The sequence below is a fragment of the Tauraco erythrolophus genome, chromosome 1 (assembly GCF_009769465.1).
Source record: "Tauraco erythrolophus isolate bTauEry1 chromosome 1, bTauEry1.pri, whole genome shotgun sequence".
In the NCBI taxonomy this organism is placed as follows: Eukaryota; Metazoa; Chordata; class Aves; order Musophagiformes; family Musophagidae; genus Tauraco; species Tauraco erythrolophus.
The window spans coordinates 35978985-36002996 of record NC_141465.1 but is presented as its reverse complement, the minus strand read 5'-3'; the positions used below and the strand labels follow the sequence as shown (position 1 = coordinate 36002996).

The 24012-nt window shown below is 43.3% G+C and overlaps 1 protein-coding gene across 1 annotated transcript in view; it reads right to left on the bottom strand.

Moving 5' to 3' along the window:
• LOC104372277 (uromodulin-like 1) overlaps positions 1-24012 on the bottom strand; it is a 51571-nt gene that overhangs the window by 11371 nt on the left and 16188 nt on the right. Inside the window, exons 6-15 of the mRNA XM_086608277.1 lie at positions 23174-23314; positions 22250-22369; positions 20264-20518; positions 18679-18791; positions 16304-16523; positions 12731-12868; positions 11558-12292; positions 8993-9105; positions 2191-2404; positions 516-653 (exon numbers count right to left, since the gene is read on the bottom strand). Coding sequence (XP_086464403.1) covers positions 516-653; positions 2191-2404; positions 8993-9105; positions 11558-12292; positions 12731-12868; positions 16304-16523; positions 18679-18791; positions 20264-20518; positions 22250-22369; positions 23174-23314 — 2187 coding nt within the window. The remainder of the gene's footprint in view (positions 1-515; positions 654-2190; positions 2405-8992; positions 9106-11557; positions 12293-12730; positions 12869-16303; positions 16524-18678; positions 18792-20263; positions 20519-22249; positions 22370-23173; positions 23315-24012) is intronic.

The window sequence follows — 24012 nt, the reverse complement described above, 5'->3', positions numbered from 1 at the left end:
TAAAAGAATTTAGGAGCTTAAAGACCCATCATACATCAGCTAACAAATGATTTAAGGAAAGAGAGAAGCCAGATGAACTGACTCATACAAAAAAGTAGTTTGTCATATCAACACTCCATCCCTGTTGTCATACAGAGGTCAAATCACATACCTAGTGATTTCTGTTACCTTCTCCATTATCTCTGCTGTCCCCTCTGCTACTGCTAATGAAAATAACTAACAATCTCGACAATCCTATCTAATTTCAATGGCACATATGAGAAAACAGAAGGATTAAAAGAACCTTACAAAGACAGCATTAAATATTAATATAGTAAACTTTCATGATGGACTATTACAGTCAGAAATATTTAAAGCGCACTACAAGACTCTTCCCATTAGGTTCCAGCTGAAAACAATGAACCAAATTAATCCCTGGCAAAATTTCAAGACCTGTGGCAAGTGTGACCATAATGCAATAAATATCAGATCACTAAGCGTTCAGTTAGCCATTAGATAAGAAAAAAAATTTTTGCCTTCACAGCTTCTTCCAGGGCTTTCTGGATCCACATCAGCAAATCCTTCATTGCAGCTGCACTGGTAAAACCCAAGTGTGTTATGACATGATGCATCCGGGGAGCAGTCATCTTCTTCACTTTTGCACTCATCATAATCTGTTGGGTATATTTAAGCAAAAGACAAAGATGGAGAGTGTATAAATGAAATTGTGATGGTTCTGAAACTGGAGCACGGTCATATTGTCATGATATCATGGTGGGATTACACTTCTTAGGCGTTATACTCTACTGTACGTGTCAGGCAGCTGTTGGGTCTAGAAGAGGTGGGATGCTGGAAGCACAGTCTAGAAGGCTAATTGCAAGGCACTGACAAAACCCTCCAGGAGCTGTGCTACCAGTGATGTTCAGCAGATACTCACTGAAATGTAGGCACCCTGCTGCAGAGCTATTATCCTCCTACACTGATCAGCAGCCCAAGGGGATGTTTCTAACCCCAGGGGTTGCCTCAGCTGCCTCCCTCATTCCACACTCCTGAGGAGATGATTAGTAAATGCTCAGCATAAGTGAAGCAGAAGGTTTGCGTGACTGGTCCAAGTTGCAGTCTAGTTGCTTTCTTAATTTTTACCTGGCCAAAATTTTCACTTTTGAAAGGAAAAATATGCTTTACTTCCCTTTCTCTTTCTAGGGTCTAATTGAAACTGTGCAAATAAGGACGTAACACCATATGTGAGACTCAGAAAGCAGTGCTAACCACCTGCTCTATGGGGACCTGCACCTGAAACAAACCATTTGTTCTAGCATAGGTTCGAGGGGGGCAGGCACTCTACAAAGCCATACCACAAGATAGTCATGATCTTGCCAATTCACAGGATATGGAACTTTCCAGATTCACAGCTCTAAGGATAACAGGCAAAGAGAATGTACAGGGTGGACTATATACACCATTCTGAAGTAATTTTACATGAGATTGTAATTGATAGCTTATAACAATATTCTTTGGACAAACACATCGTCTTAAGGATATAGAATTTGCTATTTTTTCCAGAGATGACACATCGATTTGTGAAACAAGTCAACAGCAGTTAGTCAGGAGACTAATGTTTCTTGCTAATGACCTAAAATATATATGAAGGAAAAGAAGTTGTACAATCAGCCATTGTGCTGGTCTTGGTAAGGTGTGGACTTTCATCTGAATTTGCAACCCACAGGTGTATGAGGAAAACGTATACTCCTAGTGCAGAAGAATTCACATGTTCATTTATTTGTTTCTTGAGGTGTCTATCAAATTATCAGTGCAAAGCAGAGGGTAATGTGTTTCAAAATTATTTTAAACAGAGCTAGTTGTGTCTGTGTACAAGGACTTGTCTCCACTGGTAGCTTATAAAACTGTCAATTTGTGACCATTGTTTCTAACGTCTCCATATCTTCTTCTCTATTAAATTAATGCTAGCTATAGACAAAAAGACCAGTTGGTTTTGTCATTTTGGATCAGGAGTACCTCACTTCTTATTTCATCTTTTGATCTTCTCTGAAAAAACTTATTTGATGGATAAGCAGGAGCAATATAAGGAGATAAAGTGGCTTTTCATCCATCCATTTTACAGATACTTTCACCTCAAAAAACACAGATTAATAAGAGGCTTTATCATCTTTCTAGTTCTGAAGAACTATTGGGATACAAGCTGCTCCTCACCATTTATGGAGAGACTGCTCTTGTCAACTGTGAAATAGGAGCTGTGTTCAAAGGCATCACGAAAAGTGGTGTTGATGTAGTAGATATCCACATCTTCTGCGATCAGTAAATTGAAACTTACCACTGTGCTCCCATTAGTAATACCCATTACCAACACTTTAATCAGACCAGCATCCATCTGCTGAAGAACCTCAAGGGGCAGAGATTTATGTACCTGGAATGAAAACAAAATGCTTGTGGAGGTAGACAGATAGAAGCAATTACATTTTAGTCTTTGTACACTACCCAGAAGAGAGTATTATGCATTAAAATTGTGCTTCATACTCTGGAGAGAGGCAGCAGAAAATTGACTTTTTGCTTTACAACGTTTCCACTCTACAGCAGCTGAAAGATATGGTATATATTTAACTGTGAATGTTAAACAAGCTAAGCAACTAAAATACCTCATCTGTCATTTGACACAGGTCCTTGCCTCTGGTAGCGGCAAGGGAGGGAGGAGACTGCAGGGAAGCTACCATGTTCTACCTCTCAAAATGCCTCTGCGGAGAGGGGGCAACACAATATGAAGAGGAGCTGCTGATGGAAGTGGAGAAGCCTCCTGACACTCCACGCTGCATATATATCCTAGAGAGCTCCCTCGGATCAGGTATGTTATAGCTTAGAGCAGACCACTCTCAAGTGTTTCTTCACAGGTGATTTCTCATCAGAGCCAAGTAAATCAGCAAAATTCTCCTGCTTATCATTCAGTGTAAACCTGCCTCTTTTTAAATGCCTAGACCAGAGTAAAGAAAACCAAAAGGTGTTTCATGCCATCAGCATCGCCACACAACTCAACCTCCCATCAAGTCAGTCCTCAAGTTGATTTCAGAAATATTTCATTAAAACCTTCCCTGAGGAGTATCATATTATTTCTGCAAATTCTGACTGTTATCGGGACACACAGCCCTGACTCACAGTCCTCCCCCAAGAGTCCAAGGGCAGGGCAAGGAAATGGCTCTGCAATATTTTGAATGGGAACAGTCACCCTCAAAGTATTGCCAGACCAAATCACAGCTGAACTTAGGGCAGTCTAGAGAAATCAATAAAATAAACATTCCATGACCTTGGACTTCAATACCTGACTAAGAAAGAAAATGCCATCTTTTTCAAAGCACACTGAGCCTTATTCACAATAGCCCCTGAAGCAGCCTCCTTTACTACACTGGAGAGCGGAATAATCCGCTTCCTGTGGAATAGGAAAACACAGCCCTGTGTGAGCCTTTGCATCAGGTGGGCTGCTCAGCCTCTCTGCCATCCACCTCAGATGGAGGTGCCAACACATCTCAAAGAGATAAATAGACTGAAGTTGTAGGTTTGACCTCTTCCCTTTCCACCCTCCAAGGCTGAGCAGGACCTCTGGAGAGCCGCTGCCCATGGGAACACCTCCTCCTCCTCCCACAGGAGGTTAGTCCATGGGGCAGGGCATCTGAACACAGGCAGGAGCCTGGTGGGGACATTCAACAGTTTTTGCATTTCCAGCACTTTTCCCCTTCATCCCCAGGCCCAGCACCAGCCACAGAAGGAGCAGATGCACGCCAAATGGCATCATCTCACGGGACCAACCCTGGACAAGATACAAGGCTAATATTAATTCAGCTTTAAAGAACATGAAGAGAAAACATTATACATAGAAATACAGACCTATTTCTGAGAAACTCACCACAAAGAGAAACTGGGAAACATCCTCAAGGGCTTCCCTCAGTCCTTGTCCTTTAGCCGCCCAGACAAGGGGCCCGATAAGACTGCACTGGACTCCCTGCCTGCCTGCGTGTCCCAGGGGAAAGTGGGGCACACACACACACAAACACACACACGCAGAGGTTTGCATGCCAAGTTTTGTTTGCCCCAACATCTAACCCAATGCAGGCAGAGCCCACACCTGAAGACTTGATGCCAGGGTAAGTACAGGCTGTGCCATACCATCCATCAATATACTCAATTTTCCCATTACAATTGTATATTTTCTTCTCTCCCTTTCTCCAGGAGATGCTCACAGATCCTCTGTGCTTCTTAGAATCTTTCACGTATGTCTGGGAGAGTCTTTTTAAATTCTTCCTCACAATAAAAAGTGCGGGAACATGAAGTGTGGGACATCATAACTTTCAAACCTGCACCAGGGAGGCAGTACAGCCTGTTCTGAGATCTTTGTATTAAAATTGCACTTGGATACTGCCAACAAAAGTCCAGTGGGAAACTGTTCATGGTAAGAGAGCAGCTCCCAGCAGCATACAAAGGACAAATCCCATGCCGTACTTGTCAACCCTTCTGAGGCTGGGATACACACAACTTCCTTCTACATAGCAGCCACTAGCTTCAACGAAGGACACAGAGAGATGGAAATAGCCACCGAAACACCTAAATTTTTGTGATTTCTCAGCATACTTGCTCTTTGCCTTTGCCCTCCCGTGGCTGCCATGCTCCCAGGAGATGCCAGCAGAGACGTAGGCACAGGGCAGGAGAGCAACCACACTATAAGGGCCAGGTGAGCAGCAGTTGGCCTGGGTGAGAGCTGGCACATCGCTGCACTGCACAGGAGAGTCGCACCTCTCTCCCAGCACCTTGCTCTGCTTTAGACCCTCTCTTTAGGGTACATGGCTCTCTTCCTTCCGTAGCTCAACTTTCCAGAGAATTAAGGGGGCAGGCAGGGTCTATGTTGTGGTCACCTCCAACCCCTTCTTCCTCTACACATGTCCTGCAGGAAATATCTGGAGCAGCAGGGCTGGATTTCAGCCATGAGTTTAAGGCAGAGCTTATGTCAGTGGTGTAATGTTCAAGGGTGCAGGCAGTGACTCCTACTAGGGAAAGCCCAGGGAAGAGGCAAGGCAAGGGTCAGTGGTGGGAGCCGATGGGAGAAGCCAATGGGAGAAGAATGGGTACATTTCTCTTGTACCCAGGCACAGAGCTCATGCATTTTGTGCTGTATTCTCCCAGGTGATCACAGCTTTTGCACACCTACATGCCAAGCCTGACTTACCTGCCTGCTGTGTGTTATCCAGCCCCTACTCACTTGCCCCCTACGTGTTAAATGGGCTCAGTGGCAAGATAACACATATGGAGCAACCCCCCTGCTTGCACCTGGAAAAGGCTCCCATGTGCCTGGAAGTCGCACACAGCAAACCTTGCAGTGCCCAACAGGGCACGCAGGTACAGCCAGGAGGGTGGAAAGTTCCCTACGAAAGCCTGGGCAAACTATAGGCTGTCCTCCTCAGCTCCAAAATCTCCTGTTTCACCAAGCCAGGTGGCTCTTGTGCCCCTTCTCCTCTCTCTTTCTGCTGTTTCACAAGCATGTACCAACAAGTTGGAGGTCAGTCCTAAGTTTTCATCTTTCATAGCTTTTGTTTGTCTGAACTTCTGGACACCCGTGACAACCTTTTAGGCCATCCCCAATTTCACATGTATTCCCTTTGCATCCGTCCTGAAGATTTTATTTTATTGGTGCTTCTTTTTACCTAAGGCTTGAGAATTCTTTTTTTTTTTTGTCGGTTTGTTTGGTTGGTTTCTGTACTTATTCATATTTTTCCTCACAAAGCAGGACTCGAGCTTGAAAAGTGGCAGGGGGCCATTCACAGTATTGGTATTTAGCCACTAGGTGACACTATAAAACCCTTTATCCAGAAGGCTACATGATTTCACAACAGGTACCACACCCCAGGTTATCAAAATAATGGTTGATGAAGTGGGGCTGGAAAAAAAAAGGAAAAGAAAGAGTGAACTTCTTAGAAGGAAATATTCAATATATAATACCCTTCAGTATGAGGGGTATTTATTTATCTAGTATTCTTACTAGATAAATAAATTATCTTGGGGTCCGTCATCGTATCTACAATTTCTGTAGCACACAAAGGAAACACTAGCAATGTCAGACCACGAGCAATCAGTATGCCAGAAGAGCGACAAAAACAGAAGAGAGCATGACCAAAATTAAAACCAGCATCAAGGGAAGCGAATGTCTCTTGCTCAGGGAAGAAAAACAGGAGTCAGATGAAGTCCAAGTTCAGGGCCAGATGGAAGCCACACTAAAACTGATTTAACAGGATGGGAAAGGCCAATAGGTTTTTTGAGCAAAAGGAAAGCAGCAGGCTCAGGCAGCCAGGCTCACCCCATGGGTGGCTGTGGCGTGTTCGGTGGTTTTTCTGGGACCACCCATCCATAGGTCCCAAGCAAAATGTCAGCAGCTTGTTGGAACTATTGTGGGTACCTGCACAGGAGCCTGTGTGGCTGGCAGAGCAGGGAACATACTGGCAGTCTGGAAACTGGAAGTAAGTAAAAGGTACATTTAACTTGAACAGAACGCTGCATGAAGCCTGTTTTTTCACTTAAAGAGAAAAAAAATGCTGCCCACTGTCTGTGCTTTGGCTGCACCTTCAGAGAGAAGGTACTGGAGTGCACATCCGTCCAGCAGCTTTAAGGATGTTCCAAACTGGGGATAAACTCGAATTAACAAAAGGGGTGAAATTACACTGGAATAATGAAACTGCCTTAATCCCTGTATCAACACTCCTTCCACATTCAGACACTTTAACCGCAGTCATTTTAAGTGCATTAAGCTACATCAAACAAAGGCTATGTCACTTCCTAATGAGAGAGTCATCTTGATAAGGCAATACCATTTATTAGTTTCACACTTTTTCCCTATCGGTTAAGTTTGAGACATCCAAATTCAAAACAACCTTTTCCACTGAGGAATTTAATGCACCTTAGTGAATGCACTTTCAATTCTAACCTTTTGTTTTCCTGATTCATTCAGCCCTAGCTGCCATGATATTCTTCTTGGCTGTTGCAAAAGGCAGGCTGAGCAAAACCCAAGATTAAAATACTCTCTCGGCCTTAGCTATGTTGTTTTTCAGTTGCCTTGCAAGGAGGACAGTGAAACTAGCCTGGACAATAACAGTGCAAGTTGTCACATCAAGTTTTTGCCTCAGTCTCATCTAGACATTATTTAAAGGGCAGTATTTCCATTTGCTGTGCTGCCAGTTTAACCACATGGCACTTAAGTGCTGGAGCAGCTCTATGCTGAAGAACATCACACGCATTAGGATTTATAAATCCTCTGAATTGTAGATGGTGACTCCAAAGAGGTTTAAAAAAAATGTCTGGCAAAGGTTATTTAACTGGAACCTGATAGTGCTTTTAAAGCCTGTGAAATTTTCCTCATTTACTTTAAAGGATCAATTCCTGGACCTTATAACTTGAAAACAAAATAGGCAGATCTTTTTGTTTTCCTAAACTTCCTTTTCTTTGGCATCTAGAAACACAACATTCGTAATAAAACACTCGCAACATATTTTGCCATGTACAGTAGCTATGATACTATAGCCTATATATGGTGGCTCAGAGGTAGATGGAATCAACACTTACACGTCTCGCCAGCTGGTCCACGAAACCAGTGTGCTGAAAAAAGGAGTTAGTCCCTTATAACCACAAGTGATAATTTTCTGCTTGAAACTTTGAGAACTGGGTAAAACTGATATAAAAAACATACTTTAGTTCCTTTATGTAATCATTTTACAAATTTTCCAAAAGTATTTTTATCAATTGTTTTCTGGATTAAGGTATCTGACTGAATAACCCATACAGAAAATATATTCGTTTTAGTCCATTTTAATACTATGCTATTCCAAAATAGCCTTGGGCAGAGAGTGATGCTGAATGAGAGTGAGGTCACTGGAGAATTGTTCCGTTTTCACTTTGCTAATCACGTCGCTCTCATTCTGTGACTGTTTTTCTGATGCGACAGCTTGCGACCGAAACAGCCCCAAGAAAGCTGTGCTCCACTAACACATCCAGAAAGGTGCAAACTGGTAACGACCAGTGGGAAACCGATTTGATATCCAAGAAAACATCATGCACAGCTAAATGGATCATGCTTTTCCCTCCTTACAGTCGTCTCTAACTCCACACTGGCCTGACCTCTGCCCGAACACACGTTGCTGTCAGTGCACCCACTGTGGACAGCTGTACTTCAGTGACAGGTTGTAGCTCTGGACACAGCGAGAGTTTGGGGAGGCCGCTGCAGGATTTGAAAATTCATACGACTGTCAGCGAAGGATTTATCATCACAGTTATCAAGGCCTCTAAAAACACAAACAGTTAAGGGGAGATAAGGAAGGCAATAAAGCAGCCCAGCATAAACAGTGGTTCCCCAAGCACAGGTGCGTTTGAGTAAACACCAGCAGGCACAAACTTCCAATAAATTCACTAAGAAATTAGGAGAGTAATACTGTCAAAGGCAGTGCCTGAGAATTATGAGAACATTAAAGGCACAGTTGATATTGCAGTGTGCTTTGATACCTTGTGCTCTAACTAGAAGTGAGGGCAGAGGTGATATCAACAAACCACTCCCTTTCCAGATACGGAGCTACAAAATCAAGGATGATTATAAGAAATGTGAGCTTTAAGGTAAAATGACAAAGGGTAATAACAATCATACAGTTCATTAATATACTGCTGTGCAGGGCAAGGATATCAGAGCACTTTCCAAATATCCATTAACTTTTCACCACATCCCTGGAGGAAATCAATAAGCCCGTATAAGTGGATACAAGAAGCAGAGGAAACAGAGGCACCAGAGAATCTCCAAAACCTGATCTCACTCTAAAACACTGCTGCATGCTCATCCTGCAGTCTCAGACATTCAGGGGGACTCAGACCTTACAGGTGTATCAAGGGACGCACATGTGGCATACAGCCTTCATGAGAAAAAAAATCATACAAGTGGGTTCATTGGGACGGGTAACAGGTCACGTCCTTCTTAGCCACTTACTTCATTAACGAAGAGCTGTGCAAAGGTTTGGTATTCCTCGCTGCTTGTATTGCTAAAGCCCAGAGAGTATTCCACATTTGTTATCTGCACCATGCCACTAAGTTTCCGGACAGCTGCAAAGCAAGAAGAAGACAATTTTAATTATTGCTCCATGGACTGTAGTCCGTGGACAAGTGTGTGACAGTCGCTGGCACGCCTGGCCACACGGGGTATGTGTCAACTTGTAACAGTGGAAGACCAGCCCTCTGAAATGTAGCTGAAACCCCAAATGCCTAAACACAAGCATCCAGCACCTTAGTCTGCCCTGTCTGGCCCCTGGATGCCTCTCAGGAAGGGCACTGACCTTCTGCACGTCTTGTATCTGCCAGCTCTGTCTGTGAGAGGCTGCTTTCCTCCCTACACACATCTGTCCTGATTTCAGCAGTATATAAGGCACCAAGTTCCAGCTCTGAGACTGTCAGACTCATGCTGAATTTTGGTCTCCCATATTAGTTGTTTTTTATGAAGCAGCAAGAATTGAAAAGCAGGGCTCTGCACAACCCCTGTGGATCACATTACATTAAAGTTAGTTGTAGTCACACTGGGGACAACAATCCTTGGAGCTGGGACAGGTACTAGAGAAAAATAAATAGTTGTCAAGTAAAGCTTTGCAGGGCAGAGGAGGAAGCCATGCCTCCTTAAAGAAAGCCTCTGAAGCAGGCTTCCTTTATCTCAGCATACTTCTGATCCCAAAGGAACCCTCAACACCACCGGTCAGATCAAAGGTTTTGGGCTTGCTTTTTGCCATGGCTCGTCCTGTCACGTGAACATAGGTATTTAGGAGATAAAAACATTCTAATGGTGAGAGAGGAAAACGTTCTGAGCAATTTTCGAATTGAAAAAAAAAAATAAAAATCAGTATTTAAAGACATGACAGACTACGCAGATTTGGCTGAGGTGGACCCTCCAGGCCAGAGACGTTGCCACAAGGAGGAGCTCTACATTAAACTACACCAAACATGGATTTTTGCCCTCTAAATTTCCTATCTCAGGCTGGTGAGATACTACTATGTTGGCTCTTCCTCTTGTTCCCCAGGCATAATCTCTTCACAGGCTTCTTTCCTAGCAAAAGGAGTTGGCTGAATTTTCGATTCATCAGGAAGAGAAAAGAAGTTTTTATAAACTGAACTTGTGTGTGTAGAATTCTTTGATTTGTTCTCCAGCTGGAAGAAAATGACCTTCGTTTTTTGTCAGTTAAAATTAGTTATTTCGATATTTAAAAAAAAAAAAAATTTTTTTGTTTTCATTTTGAAAAAACACAACACATTTTTTTTGCTCTTCCCTACATTGAAAGAGGGCAGGGGGAACACAAAACAAAGCAATAAATAGAGCTTTTCAATGTCAACATGTTGTTCAGTTCAAAATTATTTGATTCTTCCATTTGGCCTCCTAAGTCCCAAATCAGCAATTTGCCCAGCTCTGTTCCCAGGTCTCACCAATGCCAGGCAGAATGAAGGGTACAACATGAAGTAGAAAGAAGCAAAGCAGAGGCATCAGCATGGCTGCCCAGAGCTTAACAGGACTGGAGAAGTGGACACTGTGGCACTGGCAATCAGGACTGGTTGTACAAGAGAGACTGGAGAAGCAGCAGAGCTGGCCTTAGGTGGCTGAAAAAGAAGTTTTCCAGGGAGAAGGCAACAACGGAGAACCAGAAGTGGGACTGGATGAGTGGAGACCCCAGGGAACAGGAGATTGTAGATGAGGGGAAGAGAAAAGAGCAGAAAGGAGTGTGGTCTGGGATCAGAGAGATATGGAGGGCATGAGAGAAAGAACAAAGAGGAGCAGAAACAAAACTGAAATAGGTATTACTTACTAACACACTAAGGAAAAAACACATTTAATGATGGATAGAGACAGCAGCATTCCTATCCCAAACAAAATCACAATTTGAACATCAGATCTGACTCTAACCTTGAAATATGGTTCAGCTCCAATCAACAGAAAAATCCTCTAATTAGCTGCAATACATTTGCCCCAATCCAAACAGACTAAGTCCTCGCCACCAGCCTAGTTATTCTCAACTACAGCTCTTGAAAAAGTGGCTCACAGGTTTCCACACAGCTCCTGCCCCACAGGAGATTTGTGGGGCTCTGCCTAATCCGTGCTCCACTGAGAGGAACAGGAAGGTCTCTATGGTAACTTTATAGGCAGCTGCTGCTGCAGTACCCTCGTGCTGGAGCACGCAGGAGAAACGAAGATGCACGGCAAAAGAACAAGCAGTATACGTTTTGATGAGCCACACTCAGCACACTATATGATTTGCTTCATCTACTTTGAGATGAAGAAACGTAACATTGATAAAACTAACTGCAAAATCATCAGAAAGAGAAATTATTTTGACATGCTGATTTAGAAAAAAGTGACAATTCCTGCAATAAAACAATTTTGACATAGACTAACTAGTTTCAGATGCCTTCATGCCAGACCACTGATTCCAACCGTGCATCTCTCTAGACTCGCAGTGAGGCTTTCTTCTCATGCAGCTGAATTACCATGCATGCAGGTCTCTGCCGGACGGATACTCACTGCGGTCCACGGTTTGGCCTGGCGTTGGGCTGGGAGCTGGAGAGACGTCTGGCAGAGCTGATGACCCCAGGGCTCCAGAGTATTCCTTGGACCAAGAGCTTTTCTCTCTTCCTGTCTCTACATGTGCTCTGAGAGTGTCGTTGGGGGTGTGAGCACCAGCATCCCCTGTGGCTGGCAGAGCTGTGCCAGGACCACCTTGAGAGTTGGCTTGAGGCTCACCAAAAGCTGTGTGACTTCTAGTGGTAGCAAAGGCTGTTTGATTTGGAAACACCAGCGATGGTGAACTGAGCTGCCCTTGCCCAGCTGTGCCCACGGGTGCATTTGTGAGAGCAGCTGCTTGCTGTGATGCATTGGGGGAAGCCTCAGCTGCAGAGCTTTGCTGCAATGGACTTACGGTCGCCAGCCACGCTGTGTTCATGGCCACTTCCTTGCTGGCTGCGACCTCCGTGGCCATGGGGCTGTTGTCCCCACCAAAGCCCATCTGTGGTGTCAGGCCTTTTTTCCAAGGGTCTGGAGGAGCGCTGGTGGCAGAATGACCATGGGGCACTCGCTTGTCACCCAGGGGCAGTGCAGCAGGGATGTTTACGGCAGTTCTGATCTCAGAGCCTACAGCAGCCACCATCTCAGTGGTGGGAGGGGAAGCAGGGCCTGCAAGGCTTACTTCTTCAGGAGCAAACTCCGTACTGTTCGTTACTTCAGGAGCCGTTGTTTCAGTGAGAGGGCCCACAATCTCACCTGCAACATAGCAAATGTACATTGAAATGGGACCTCAAACTGGATGAGGAGCACCAGGGTCTGACCTGAAAGTGGGGCTGAGACCACTCAGCCACACATAATAGCAGTTCAGAAACAGGTCTTGGATATTTCGTTAACACCTTGTAGCATACGTGACTTACAGTGTTGAATCTGGTTTGTGCCTACACAAAGAAGCAGATTTGATTCCTGAGTCTCCTCTTCTGGTTTGGAGAGCATGGATCATTACAGTGGGAGGAAACTAGCCACAGACATACCAACAGAAGAAAAAGTATTTACTCTGTCAGCCAGAGACTGCAAAGGTACATCCATATACGCTTTGTGTGCTGTAACCAGTTGCAGTAAGAACAGAGGTAGAAAACCACAATTCATTTCAACCTTTCATAGCTAAGAGAAACTACATGCCCGTCTTCTCCTCACCCTCACAGTTTCTTCCAGGTCGAGATGGATTGGTATCCATGGTTGTCTTGCATCTGCACAAGTATGAGCCCATCAAATTGATGCACTCTGCAAACACAGAGCAGTCATTCTCGGTGTGAGAAGCGCATTCATCCCAGTCTGTAGGATCAAAACCAGAACATCGGTCAGACAGCCTCCCTTCTGGCTGCATTAAGCTAGAAATAATCACAAACCAGCCTTTTATTCAGTTTTTGAATTTATGAATGTGGTCTTCCTTTTTTATTATTCACCTGATAGACAAGCTTTGAGTGATGCAGATCTGTATTGTTATTCTCTCACATAAAAATCAACCTTTGTCCTTCCACTCTGAAACAATGTTTTCTCCAGGTAAAGAATTTTTTAAGAATTTTTTTTTAGAAGTATGTATTTATTTGAAGTGAAAAAAAATATTGTAGCTTTGTAGTATATCTATATCAAAAGCATACTTTATACCAAGTTCTGCGTACAGTACCTCCAGATACATCAGATCTGTTACCACAAGCTATCACTAGATAGAATATCAAATTGAGACTTAATCCAAATAATTTTCTGCTTCAAATAAAAGTTAAATGCAAGTAACTCCCCTGAGAAGCACTTTTCACTTCTTAACTAAGGACGTGCTAAGGGCAAAAACTCTTTTTAGAAAAGATTTCTTCTCGCAGGTAACACTATAAAACTCTGACCTTCTTGCTGGTAGTCTCAGAAAAGAGATCCTGGTTCATCAAGGCATGAGTATGCTCTAAGGGTGCTCCTTATGTCCAAATTCAGCTGCTCTGAATCAGCCAGAGATTATTCTTTCATGCAGTTATAGACCTATTTTATTGCTGAGTCTCTTCATTCTTGAAGGATTTAGATCTGGAGTCTTATATTACCATTCGCACTCAGCTCCAGCAGACAAGGGCGAGTTAATGTTTTGGACACGAATAATCCCAGTGAATCCCATGTGAGCCCTCCCTGTGTGCATCCCTTGTGCATACACCTTCGCTGCCTCCGTGCCGTAAGTGAAGGTGGGCAGAAAACTAGACTGAAAACTGCCTTGGGACAAACAATTCTGCTCAGAGGCTAGAAAATTATTTTGAACAATGCAGTATTGTAAGTGCTTCTTCTGCAACATGCATAGATAAATCACTGTGATTATTTCTCCGAAACAAAGGAAAGTCCCGTTCCAGAAACAGAAAGTGTAGAGCAGGTGTGAGCATGCGCATACATGCGCTCATCTTTCTGCTTGCACCCAGCCTTCCCCTTTTATTTCCTCCCACCTAATATTGCGTTCTTTTTCCTTTCTTCCTCATTAGATAGTTGTTGTATCCGTGATCGTTTCCATCCGACAATTTCATGTGCCTATGGCCAGCATCTGCCGATTATGTTGCAGCCCAAGCCACTTAGAGGGAATACCGAAGTTGGCAGGACTGACTAAAGCACCAGCGATGAAAGTGCCACACTACCGCCTTGCTATGTATGCTACGAGGTAATTGTGATGCCTGATGGCTTCAAACACGAGATGCTCCCGTGCTAATTGCCAAACAGCTTACATTCACTGGCTCCATTGTCTCTGAGGGCTTCCTTTCCCATCACTTAGCGTGGCTTTCCTCCATAAATACTACATCTCAAGCCAAGATGCGCTCCATGCTCTCTTTCTGCACTCTTGGCCTCTCTCTGGCCTTTCACATTTGGCAAGTGCCTTCCCCCCCACACACCTCAACCAACAGTCCTACTCCAAGAATTATGAAAAAATCGCCGTTGTGCTTGCTCTGATTACCCACTATACCTGTAAGAAGTACTTGTAATGGGGAAAAAATCTGTGAAACTCCTTGCCTAACGATGTTGCAGATGCTAAAGGTTTGCATGACTTCACAGGGAATCCATGGAGGAGAAACCCAAAGAAATCACTTTGGATTCAGGGACTCCTGGAGCTGAAAATAGTTGCTGTCTAAGGGAGTATTAGTAAGACTCATCCTCTCCACTTGCTATATTCTTACAGTTCTCCAGGAATTGGCTCCTGGCTGCTACCGAGGACGTGATACTGTGCTAGATGTATCTTGGGCCTGACTCAGCACACTTCCCTTTCTCTTTTTTTTACCCTGCCTCACACAACAGACAAGACATTTTAGTGTCTCTATTCATCATGGCAGTGAAATTAGTAATTTATGAGTCTTCAAAGAGAGACGCAATTGCTTCACTCCCTTCAACTGTGCTATACTTTCTGACTTCTCATCCTTGCTGTTTCAAAGTTGAATTCCCTGATCTGCCACTGTCACTAAACCAAGCATATAGCCTTTTGATGGCCAGGCTCCACAAAGGATCCAGGTGGCATTGCTTCACTGGTGCGTGAGGAGCTGTGTGGGCTTACTGCCACAGGACATCTCCTGAGGCTCTCAGGGGTCAGGAAGCAATACAGTCCATTATACAAATCTTTCCTTCATGTGCTGCACTCCTTCACCTTATCTTCCACATCTGACTTTAGGAAACACGTGTTAAACAAATGCTTGTTTGGGCAGAGCTAAGAAATAGACTCCTTTTATCTGCCTCTAAGGAGGGGTGGAAGAGTTGGCTGTGCTCCTGGCTAAGAGTGGTGCTACTGGAAGCCACCTGGCTTTCTGCAATTAAAGTGACAGTCCAGAGCTATTGCCTTCTTCCTCCTCACTCTTTCAGTCTCGGGATCAATAATGTTCGTAAAGTATTTTGGCACGCATCAGCATCCTGCAATTCAGTATCTGCTACCACTGTGATATTTGTAGGCTTCAGGCGCAATTTGTCTCTCTCAGTTTTATCCCCATCCTTTCCCCCTTAACCTCCATACACTCTGCAACTCCAAAGGGAGTTTTCCCTCATCACAGTAAATAAGTTTTTAAGGGCTCAATACAATGGGAGAGAAGAATAACCCATTCTGTTGATTTTGGCAACTTTCTAAAGTCTGGCTGGCTCTGCCAGCTGGGAAGCCTGAAGCCAGAACTTAGTCCTTTGAAGATAAAACTGGTGATTACTGAAGATCAAACAAAGGCCTAGTTTAACATAAATTTCATACGTATTTTTTTAGTCCTATTCACTGAGAGGGCATTTGGGAATTTATCTGGCTGGATTTCTATAGTGAAGATGTTAGATCTCTTTTCTTAAACCCTGGCCCAAATATGGCCCCACAGCCTTGAAGAACAAAACTGTTTAGAGGGCATGTGTATGCTAAAGGCTACAAATATTTCACAGTAATCCTATCCACAATTCAGGGAGAGAAAGATATGGCAAACTTCCAACTGTTCGCGAAGAGGAGAGAGAGGAAAATTAATAGGGAAACTAAGGTCTCCACTCCTCTTTAAACACAGTGGAGGGAAGCAGTGCCTGCAGGTACCTGAGGACAGCCAATGCTCTTTCTTCCGACCACTTCTGGGCTTATGGATGAAAGCCCACAGATGAGTTCTTGGCCTGGTTTTCCCTCCAACGAACCACTGTAAGCTCCACATATTTTGTCTCTCTATAAAGTACTTTTCATTAGGAATGCTGGTGATACTGTGCATGATCAAAATACAAACCCTGTTTGGCTGTTTGAGAAAAAAAAATTACCTTCTACTGCAGTGTTTTGCTGATCCACCAAAAGCGAAGAACGATTATGCAGGTACGAAAGCACTGGGGTAAATGTGGAGGCATCAGCTGGAAACTCGTAATCCTGCACAGTGATTCTGAGCCTCACAATGATGCTTCCGGCTTGCAGGGATTCAGTCTGCACTTTCAGCTTCCCAGATTTGTATAAAGCAGAAATGTTGAGTGGAAATGAATTTTCAAGCTAAGCAAAAAGAGAGAAACATTGACAATCAGGAACCCAATGGGAACAGCTCCTTTTAAAACTGAACTATGGTGGTATCATTTCAAAGATTTACATATGTACAACACGGAAAATGTTGTAAAAAATGTTGTCCCAAGTTTCAAAGTGTTTCAGAAATTCTACTTTTCAGAGATTATTAAGGCACAGAGAAGCATGAGTCTCCTTGGTGCACCTAGGTACCCTGGGAAATGGTACCCATCTGACCACTGGTCTTACAAAACAAATTCCATTTTGGCCCAACGGAGCAGAATTCCTTCTGCCCCTGTTTCCATGCGTCACAGATGAATTGGCCCAGTTAGTTTGCATGCATTAGATCCTTGATGTTAGCTCTGTGCGTCATGCAAACTTTTTCTCCCAAGTCTCCAATATATTCACTTCTGCACTCCCAGACCCTGGAACTCCATCATCTCCACTGTGGTTGGGGTAGACTCGGGCTTGATTTTGGCTGCTACCAGCTAGCAGTCCCCCATGAAGCACCCAGGTAGAGATGACACTTAGCATCGGCCAGGGGCCAGTCCCAACAGGCAAGCTGAATGTGACTGCTGTATTTTGGAAGACTCAATTGCATGGATTCAGGCTGATTAGTGCCAATTGATGTCAGTGTCAGAGAACAGTTCAGGAAATGTTTCATTTACGAGTATGGGCATAACTTTAGCTCTCAGAGATTATTTCAAACTCACCAGTCCAAGTCCAGCCTGCAGCTGACTCTAATGACAAAGAAATCTCAGGATGAGAGATAAGAAAAACGGGGGGGGATAACTTCAAGAAAATGTGTTTGAGACAGCCCAGCTTCAAGGCAGTATATCAATTATGCTTGTCTACCGATCCGGTAAGTAGACACATCAGTTGAAAAATGGTGTTACTCTGAACATTAAAGCTGGCATACTGCTGTCAATATTTGAGCTGTGCAGGAGTCGGCAGTTTTGCCTTACATCTCTAGAAGGCATTTCCGCGCTTGAGCCTTTTGCTCCTACGTACACCTCAAAGCATGCCCTTCAGCACGCAATGCAGCGCCATAAATCAACACAGCTTTGCTCCCGTTTAGCTGGAGTTTGCTCCAAAATTTCCTACAAGCAAGCTGTTTAACTGGTCTAAGTTCAGATCAGGCTGGGGAGGTAACAAAATAGAGGAGAGAGGAAGTTAGAGGGGGATGTCGTGCTTGCAAACACCCAAGGAGACAAAAGTAACACAGATGGGCAACGCTCCTTTTCCTTCCCAACCCCATGATGCCAATTAGGTCTGCATTAGTCTTAGAGGAGATTCACTCACAAAAATCCTCCTGCACCACAAACACAAACAATTTGCAGCTATGGAAAATAAAATCAAGTCAGCAAGTTCAACTTGCAATTTCTCATGAACAAATGCTTCTTCTGTGCTGCCTTTGAAAGTATAGTTCCATTATTGGTTTTTTTTTCCCTCCGATTTATATTCACTTACGTTTATGAGTCCCCATTTGTTTTGGGAAAGTCTCATTTTGGACAGAGATCCCAGTTCCTTTCTTTGGGCCCTGTTCTCTACAGCAAAACAGTAAGATATCACTGCATCTGAAATGTCCCTCCTGTTTGGGAAGCTGAGAGCTAGTAACAGACTTCATTACTCAAATTTTGTTTAAGGCTGATTACACCTGAGCATGGACAGTGGTTACATATGTGCATGCAAAGAATGAGGCTGGAGAAGAAAGCCTTATCTGGTCACATTTCCTGAAGAAGAAAGAGCTTTGAGAGCAATCAGACATTTACTGAGAAGACAGCACTGAAATGAATGCCAGCAATGTCATTTCAATAATCCATTAAGAAGCCTCAAGTCAATTCAGTGTGAGTTTATTGCCAAACTAAAGATCCAGGTTTGGCAATAGAGAAGGGAGTTCCTGTTGCATGCCTGCAGCTTTAATTCCTTTACTCTTCTGTAAGGGAAAATTCTCATTGGCTCCATTGCTAATAAGGCCAAGGGCTTGATCTGTCTAGTCAGTTGGATTTTGTTTTAATTATAAAGAAAGGTAACAGGAAACAATATGATGATTTTCAAGGGATATTTCAGCCAGGCATAAATCCTCTATTACATTAAATAAATTCTAAATTGAAAAGAAATGTATTACCCACAGGTATTTTAGCATTACCTCTGTAAGCAACAGTCTTGAAAAATCTTCATATGCTGAGCTGCTGGCATTATAGAAATCTTCAGTGAAGTTGTAGTTGAGAATCCTCATAGTAATAATGAATATCTTGGCCTCTGTAGGACACAATATTTAAACACACTCTGACAAAGCAGAAGAGGAAAGGATTCAGTCAGAACTGAAATACGCAGACCAAAATCTCAGGTGATGTAGAGGGAAGGAGGGGAGAAGGCTGGGAGAGTTTGGTATTAAACAAGAAAATAAAGCAAATATTCTGCTACAAGTCTCCCAGACATTGAAGAGATGCACTTACATTAGGTCCATAAAGATATTTATAAGCCATTGAAGAGATGCACTTACATTAGGTCCATAAAGATATTTATAAGCCTAATTCCAGCTGCCATGAGAGCTGGGTATACACATATCCCTGTGGACCTGGCTCTATGTAACTCCTGCATTTGAATTACATCCAGGGTTGAATTGCCAGTGAGCTCCTCCCTGGTCCACCAGTCATAATTATCCTTTTTTTCCTGATCTTAGTAGTGTGGATAGGAAATATATTATTAAACTGAAAATAATAACAAAACACACTGCATGCCACTCCTCTGTCTCGTAAGCCATGACAGATAACATACAGAGCATGTAAGCTGAAACCAAGAGCCAAGGAATCTATTAACCATTGTAACCTGTATAAACAATCTGAGGCTGTTACTCTTTGGGTTGATCTTTGGAAAACTTTTCTTTTTCTAAAGGGCTCCAACTTCAAGTTCAGCCCCCTGTTTCCGTAACCATTAAGCCTCCTACTTTTCCTGTACAAGGCAGGAATTTCTCCCTGATGCAAACTGGAGTCATCCCTCATCTGATCAAACTATGGATAAACATAAACAACAGCATTCTCACTGTGGCCAGTACTAAATAGTTCAGTGCCTGCTTTTTGAAGAAAATGTGGAGAGATTTATTTCTTTATCTGCATGAAGGCTTAGGAAATAATTTGAGGACAAAGGAAATGTAAAATTATGTTTGATCAACACAGTAGGGTCTTGTGGAGCCAGCATTACTAGCTAATTGAACAAAATTATGCAGGTGTTCTGCAAGCTTTCTTACACAGCCCTTATTATTCCCTTTAATTCTGGTCACTCACAAATGTTCAATCAAATCTGGCCTTCCTCTGGGCACTCTTTTTAGCTCAGTTGAGCCCTTGACAACCTAGTTGACTGTATTTCTCACTGGCCACAGCCATCAACCAGGAAAAATGGGGCCTGATGGGAGATGGGTGGCAGAAGAATGCAGTGTCAGGCACAAAAAAAAAAAACACCACCAAAAAAAAAAGAAGTATTCTACCTTAGGCTGATATCTGTAATAGTCTGAGTCAGCTCCAGCACTGCTTTAACAACTAATGCCAGACCTGTGCTACCTGATAGTTCGGGTTGTGTAAGTGCTGGAGAAAAGTGCTGAAGGAGGAGGGAAATGGAGTTCAGAGAGAACGAAATGGATCATTGCTGAACTGCAAATGAGTGGAGAGAGAAAGAGAAAGCGAGAGTGAGAGAAAGAGGGGGGAAAATACTTATATTTTAAAGTGGCTGTTTACCTGTTTTAACATTTTGACGGGAGATGCTGCTTTTTCCACAAGTTTCATAGCTGATCTCTACTGAATAGATCACACCTGCTTCCAGTCCAGACACGTCCATTTTCATTTCCTCTGTCTTCAGGTTTTGTACAATCTCTTCGCCCTTGAACACTTGGACTTGGAAAGTATGGTTCAGAGCAGAAGTGACAAGCCAGGACATTTCAAAACTATTGCTGGTAACGTTGAATATTCGGTGGTTTCTAACTGCAGAGGGATCTATTGCAGGTCCAGGAAGAGTCATCACAGAAAAAGCAAAATTTCATCTTTAAAGCATTGTGCTATCCTAAATCCACTATAGACAAGCACTTTGACAATCAGTAGAGGAAGCTCTTCTTCACATTATGTCAGGACAGATTCTGCCCCTCTCACAGTACCAGGCTCCCCCATCCATGAACCATCTCACCAGAGTGATTAATTGGGGTACTTACTCTTTTTATTTCCTTTTGCTGTTTGTGTTGAATCTCTAGTAACACTAATAATCAGACAGTGAGCTACGGATTCAAGCAACAGAAATAAGTTTGGAATAGTGAATCTGTGTACTCTACCTAAATTCACACCTACTGTGCCTCTTGTCACTTTAATGATCAAAATGCACCTTTTCAGGCAAAGGCTGCCTTGATTTATGCCTGGAAAAACCCTGCAGACTCTAGCTTTTAGAGGCTGGGGGCAGAGAAGTGGGCAGCATTTCACTTATTTATGCCACTGTAGTCCAGCGCAATCATTGTCATGTCAATGGGAAAAGACAGGACCCTTCAGAGATGATTCCTCTCCTCGAAGGAGGTGTCTAAATAAGGTAGGATGAATTGCCCTCTAGCAGAGCCTGTCTGTCTCCACTAACAAGAGAGAGATCCCAGACTAGACTCCTCTCCTGTAGACAGCAGGAGTCAGGTGAGATGAACATCATCCCCCACACTAATCTAGAGATCATGGCATGCTGCTGCCACAACTTCAATTCTTTCATGCTAATGGTTAGCCTGAGAAAAAAGTTTGTTTTCTTAAATCGTTTCAATAGGACACAATTTTTTCCAGGCCTCTGAATCCCATGGCTGCCAAACACCCCAAAAACCATACCTCCCCTGCTCTAGAGGGACTTCAGTTCAATTCCTCTAGCTTCAGCTTGGATCAGAAGCTGTGGATGAAGATCAAGAATATCCAGTCTGTCTTTCTGAACTAGGCAAAGAACTGCTTAAAGCTACTTCCTCCCACAAAAAGAACAGGATGTCATTAAAAGCATTGTGAAGAGCTGAAAGGGCTAAAGTCACCCATTTAAAGAGAAATCTACTGGGGTTTGTTGCCATCATAGTCTCTCAGACAGCTATCATGTATAGCAGGGAGAGTATTCACAAAAGCTAACTCCAGCGTAGGGTAGCTGCAGCCAACCTCCCTGACTCATGTCCCTCACCATCATCTTAATGGACTCAAAAGCAAGAGGCCCACACCCCTGTGGCCGTGGCCAGGAGGATCTCCTGGTGTCGGCAGTAGATCCTCGCATACCTCATTCCACGACAAGCCTGGGACACTCAGTGAGCTGAGTCCAGGGCAAGTGAGCAGTGCCGGCCTCACACAGCTCTCACTGGCATGCTTCTTGCGCTGGAGGTTTATCCAGCACAAGCCCTGTGATGAGACCTGCACTTGAATGGCTCACCAGCACAAGTGGTTCAAGAAGCCCAGTGCAGCCACTTCAACTTCCAGAAGGCCAGTTCACTTCAGTAGCCGTGGGGATAACAGTGAGGCTTCTCCAGTGCTCATTTCAGAGCACCACAGCCCTCGATTCGAACGTTCGGTTGGGGAAGACTCTCTCTGTTCCCACAGGTGGAGATTCACTCCAAAACCATTACCAGCTTCTGTAAACACTCTTCTGTAACTCAACCAGCCTCAGGAAAAAGGGATCAAAGAGCGGCTGAGTTAAAAACAAGACAATATTCATTCAAATCCAAGGTTACTTACAGCACCCAGCATCTGTAGATTGGTTAGTCATGAACAAGAGACTTGAATTACTCATAGACGGAGAGCTATTGCTAGTGTTAATGAGACCCAACACTGAACTTGGAGTAGATGCTGCCATGCCTGGGGGAAAAATAATATTATCAAAGAGTTAAAGCATTCCTAACAAAACAAATCCAAAATAATATCATTCATGTTTTCCACAGCTGAAAAGCATCAACAGAAGTAATACAAATAGAAACAAAAATAAACGTATTATCATTTGACAAAAGCATAAAGTAATCCATTATTTTAATTTTTGAGATTAAAAGATTGTAACGTTGTTTTCTAACCAAAACATTAAATCTGCAAGCACTTATTTATTTCATTATCTTTAAGCCTATTAGCAGGCCGATAGATGTCTGCAGGCTGTAAGAACATGCCTCTGTATTTTGCTGAACTGGTATCGCAAAGTATTATTTCACCTGTTGCCAAACTCTGTCTGCCTCCAGCAGAGGACCCTGTCTAATCCAGGGTGGGATTATACTACCACTTAGTCCCAGCTGCAGTCACACAGTCAAAATGGGAAGGAGAGTTCATGTGCAAATAGCATCACTCACTGTATTTCCCCGAGTGGCCAGGGAGGTGAACTGACACTGAGTGACTTGCTCTGAGAAGCAGTCAGGGTCTGAAGCTACAGGGTTTGGCAGGTGAGTGAGGACATCTGAGGGTGAGATAGGAGAAACAGCCAGGTACTGTCAAATAAATACACTGCATTTCAATCAGAAATAGCTAACAGCTGGCTTATGTGGCATCTTCTTCCAACAGGAAGAGAAGGGGCACTGCGTGCTCCAGAAATCTTTGCCTTGCAGGTGACTCCTGCAACAGACCACAAAGTCCTGCAGAAGCATTCTCAGTTTTTCCCAGGGTGAGACCTACATTTCCTACCTTCCTCTCTTGTGCTCAGCTGGTGATAGTTGACATCTGCAGGTTCGTGTTGAGGGTCACAGTTGTAATAACCCTCCAGATTTACACAGGTGTTCTTCTCAGGACAAGCGTTGAATTCAGCATAGGAACATTCATTGACATCTAAGAAGAAGAACACACCTTGCACAGGTATTGATGGCAGCGTCAAGATTGATCTGCAATGTGTGTAGACCAGGCTCTGGACATGATAAACTCAGTGTAAACCTCTAGTAACCCTGCTGAAGCAATTCTGGATGTATATGGGTGCAATGAAATCAGAAAGCTGCCCTTCCCCAAAACTAGCCTCCGTTCAGTTATAACTATCAATTTTTATTCCAACTCTTTGGAATAAAAGGACAGTTAGCGGCAGCTTCTGCTTACAGTTGCAGGGTGCCATCCAACCTAAGAGACAGCAGGCAGAGGAGATCTATCCAGTGATTTCACTGGAAGTTGAACTGTTTTCAAAAGCGAACACAGAAGTGATGAAAGCAATGCTTATGGATGCATTTCAGGAGTGAAAATGTTCAGATTAGTAAACGGTGATAAGTACTTTAAAATAATTTAAAGAGAATATATTTAAATATTTACCTATCATTTTAAAAGTAGGTAATAATATGTTATATTAATACTCCTTGTTTCGTGCAAGCTAGTGGAAGTTGGCATACATAAAAGCAGAGTATATCCGCTTCTCAAGAAAACACTTAATACAGCTAATGATTGTGCTACAAATTTGAACACCTTGGCTTTTGCATATGAAGATGGACTATGCCATGGGCATAAAGGAAATTTAATTAAGGAAGCAGGAGAATTCCCCTCCAAAC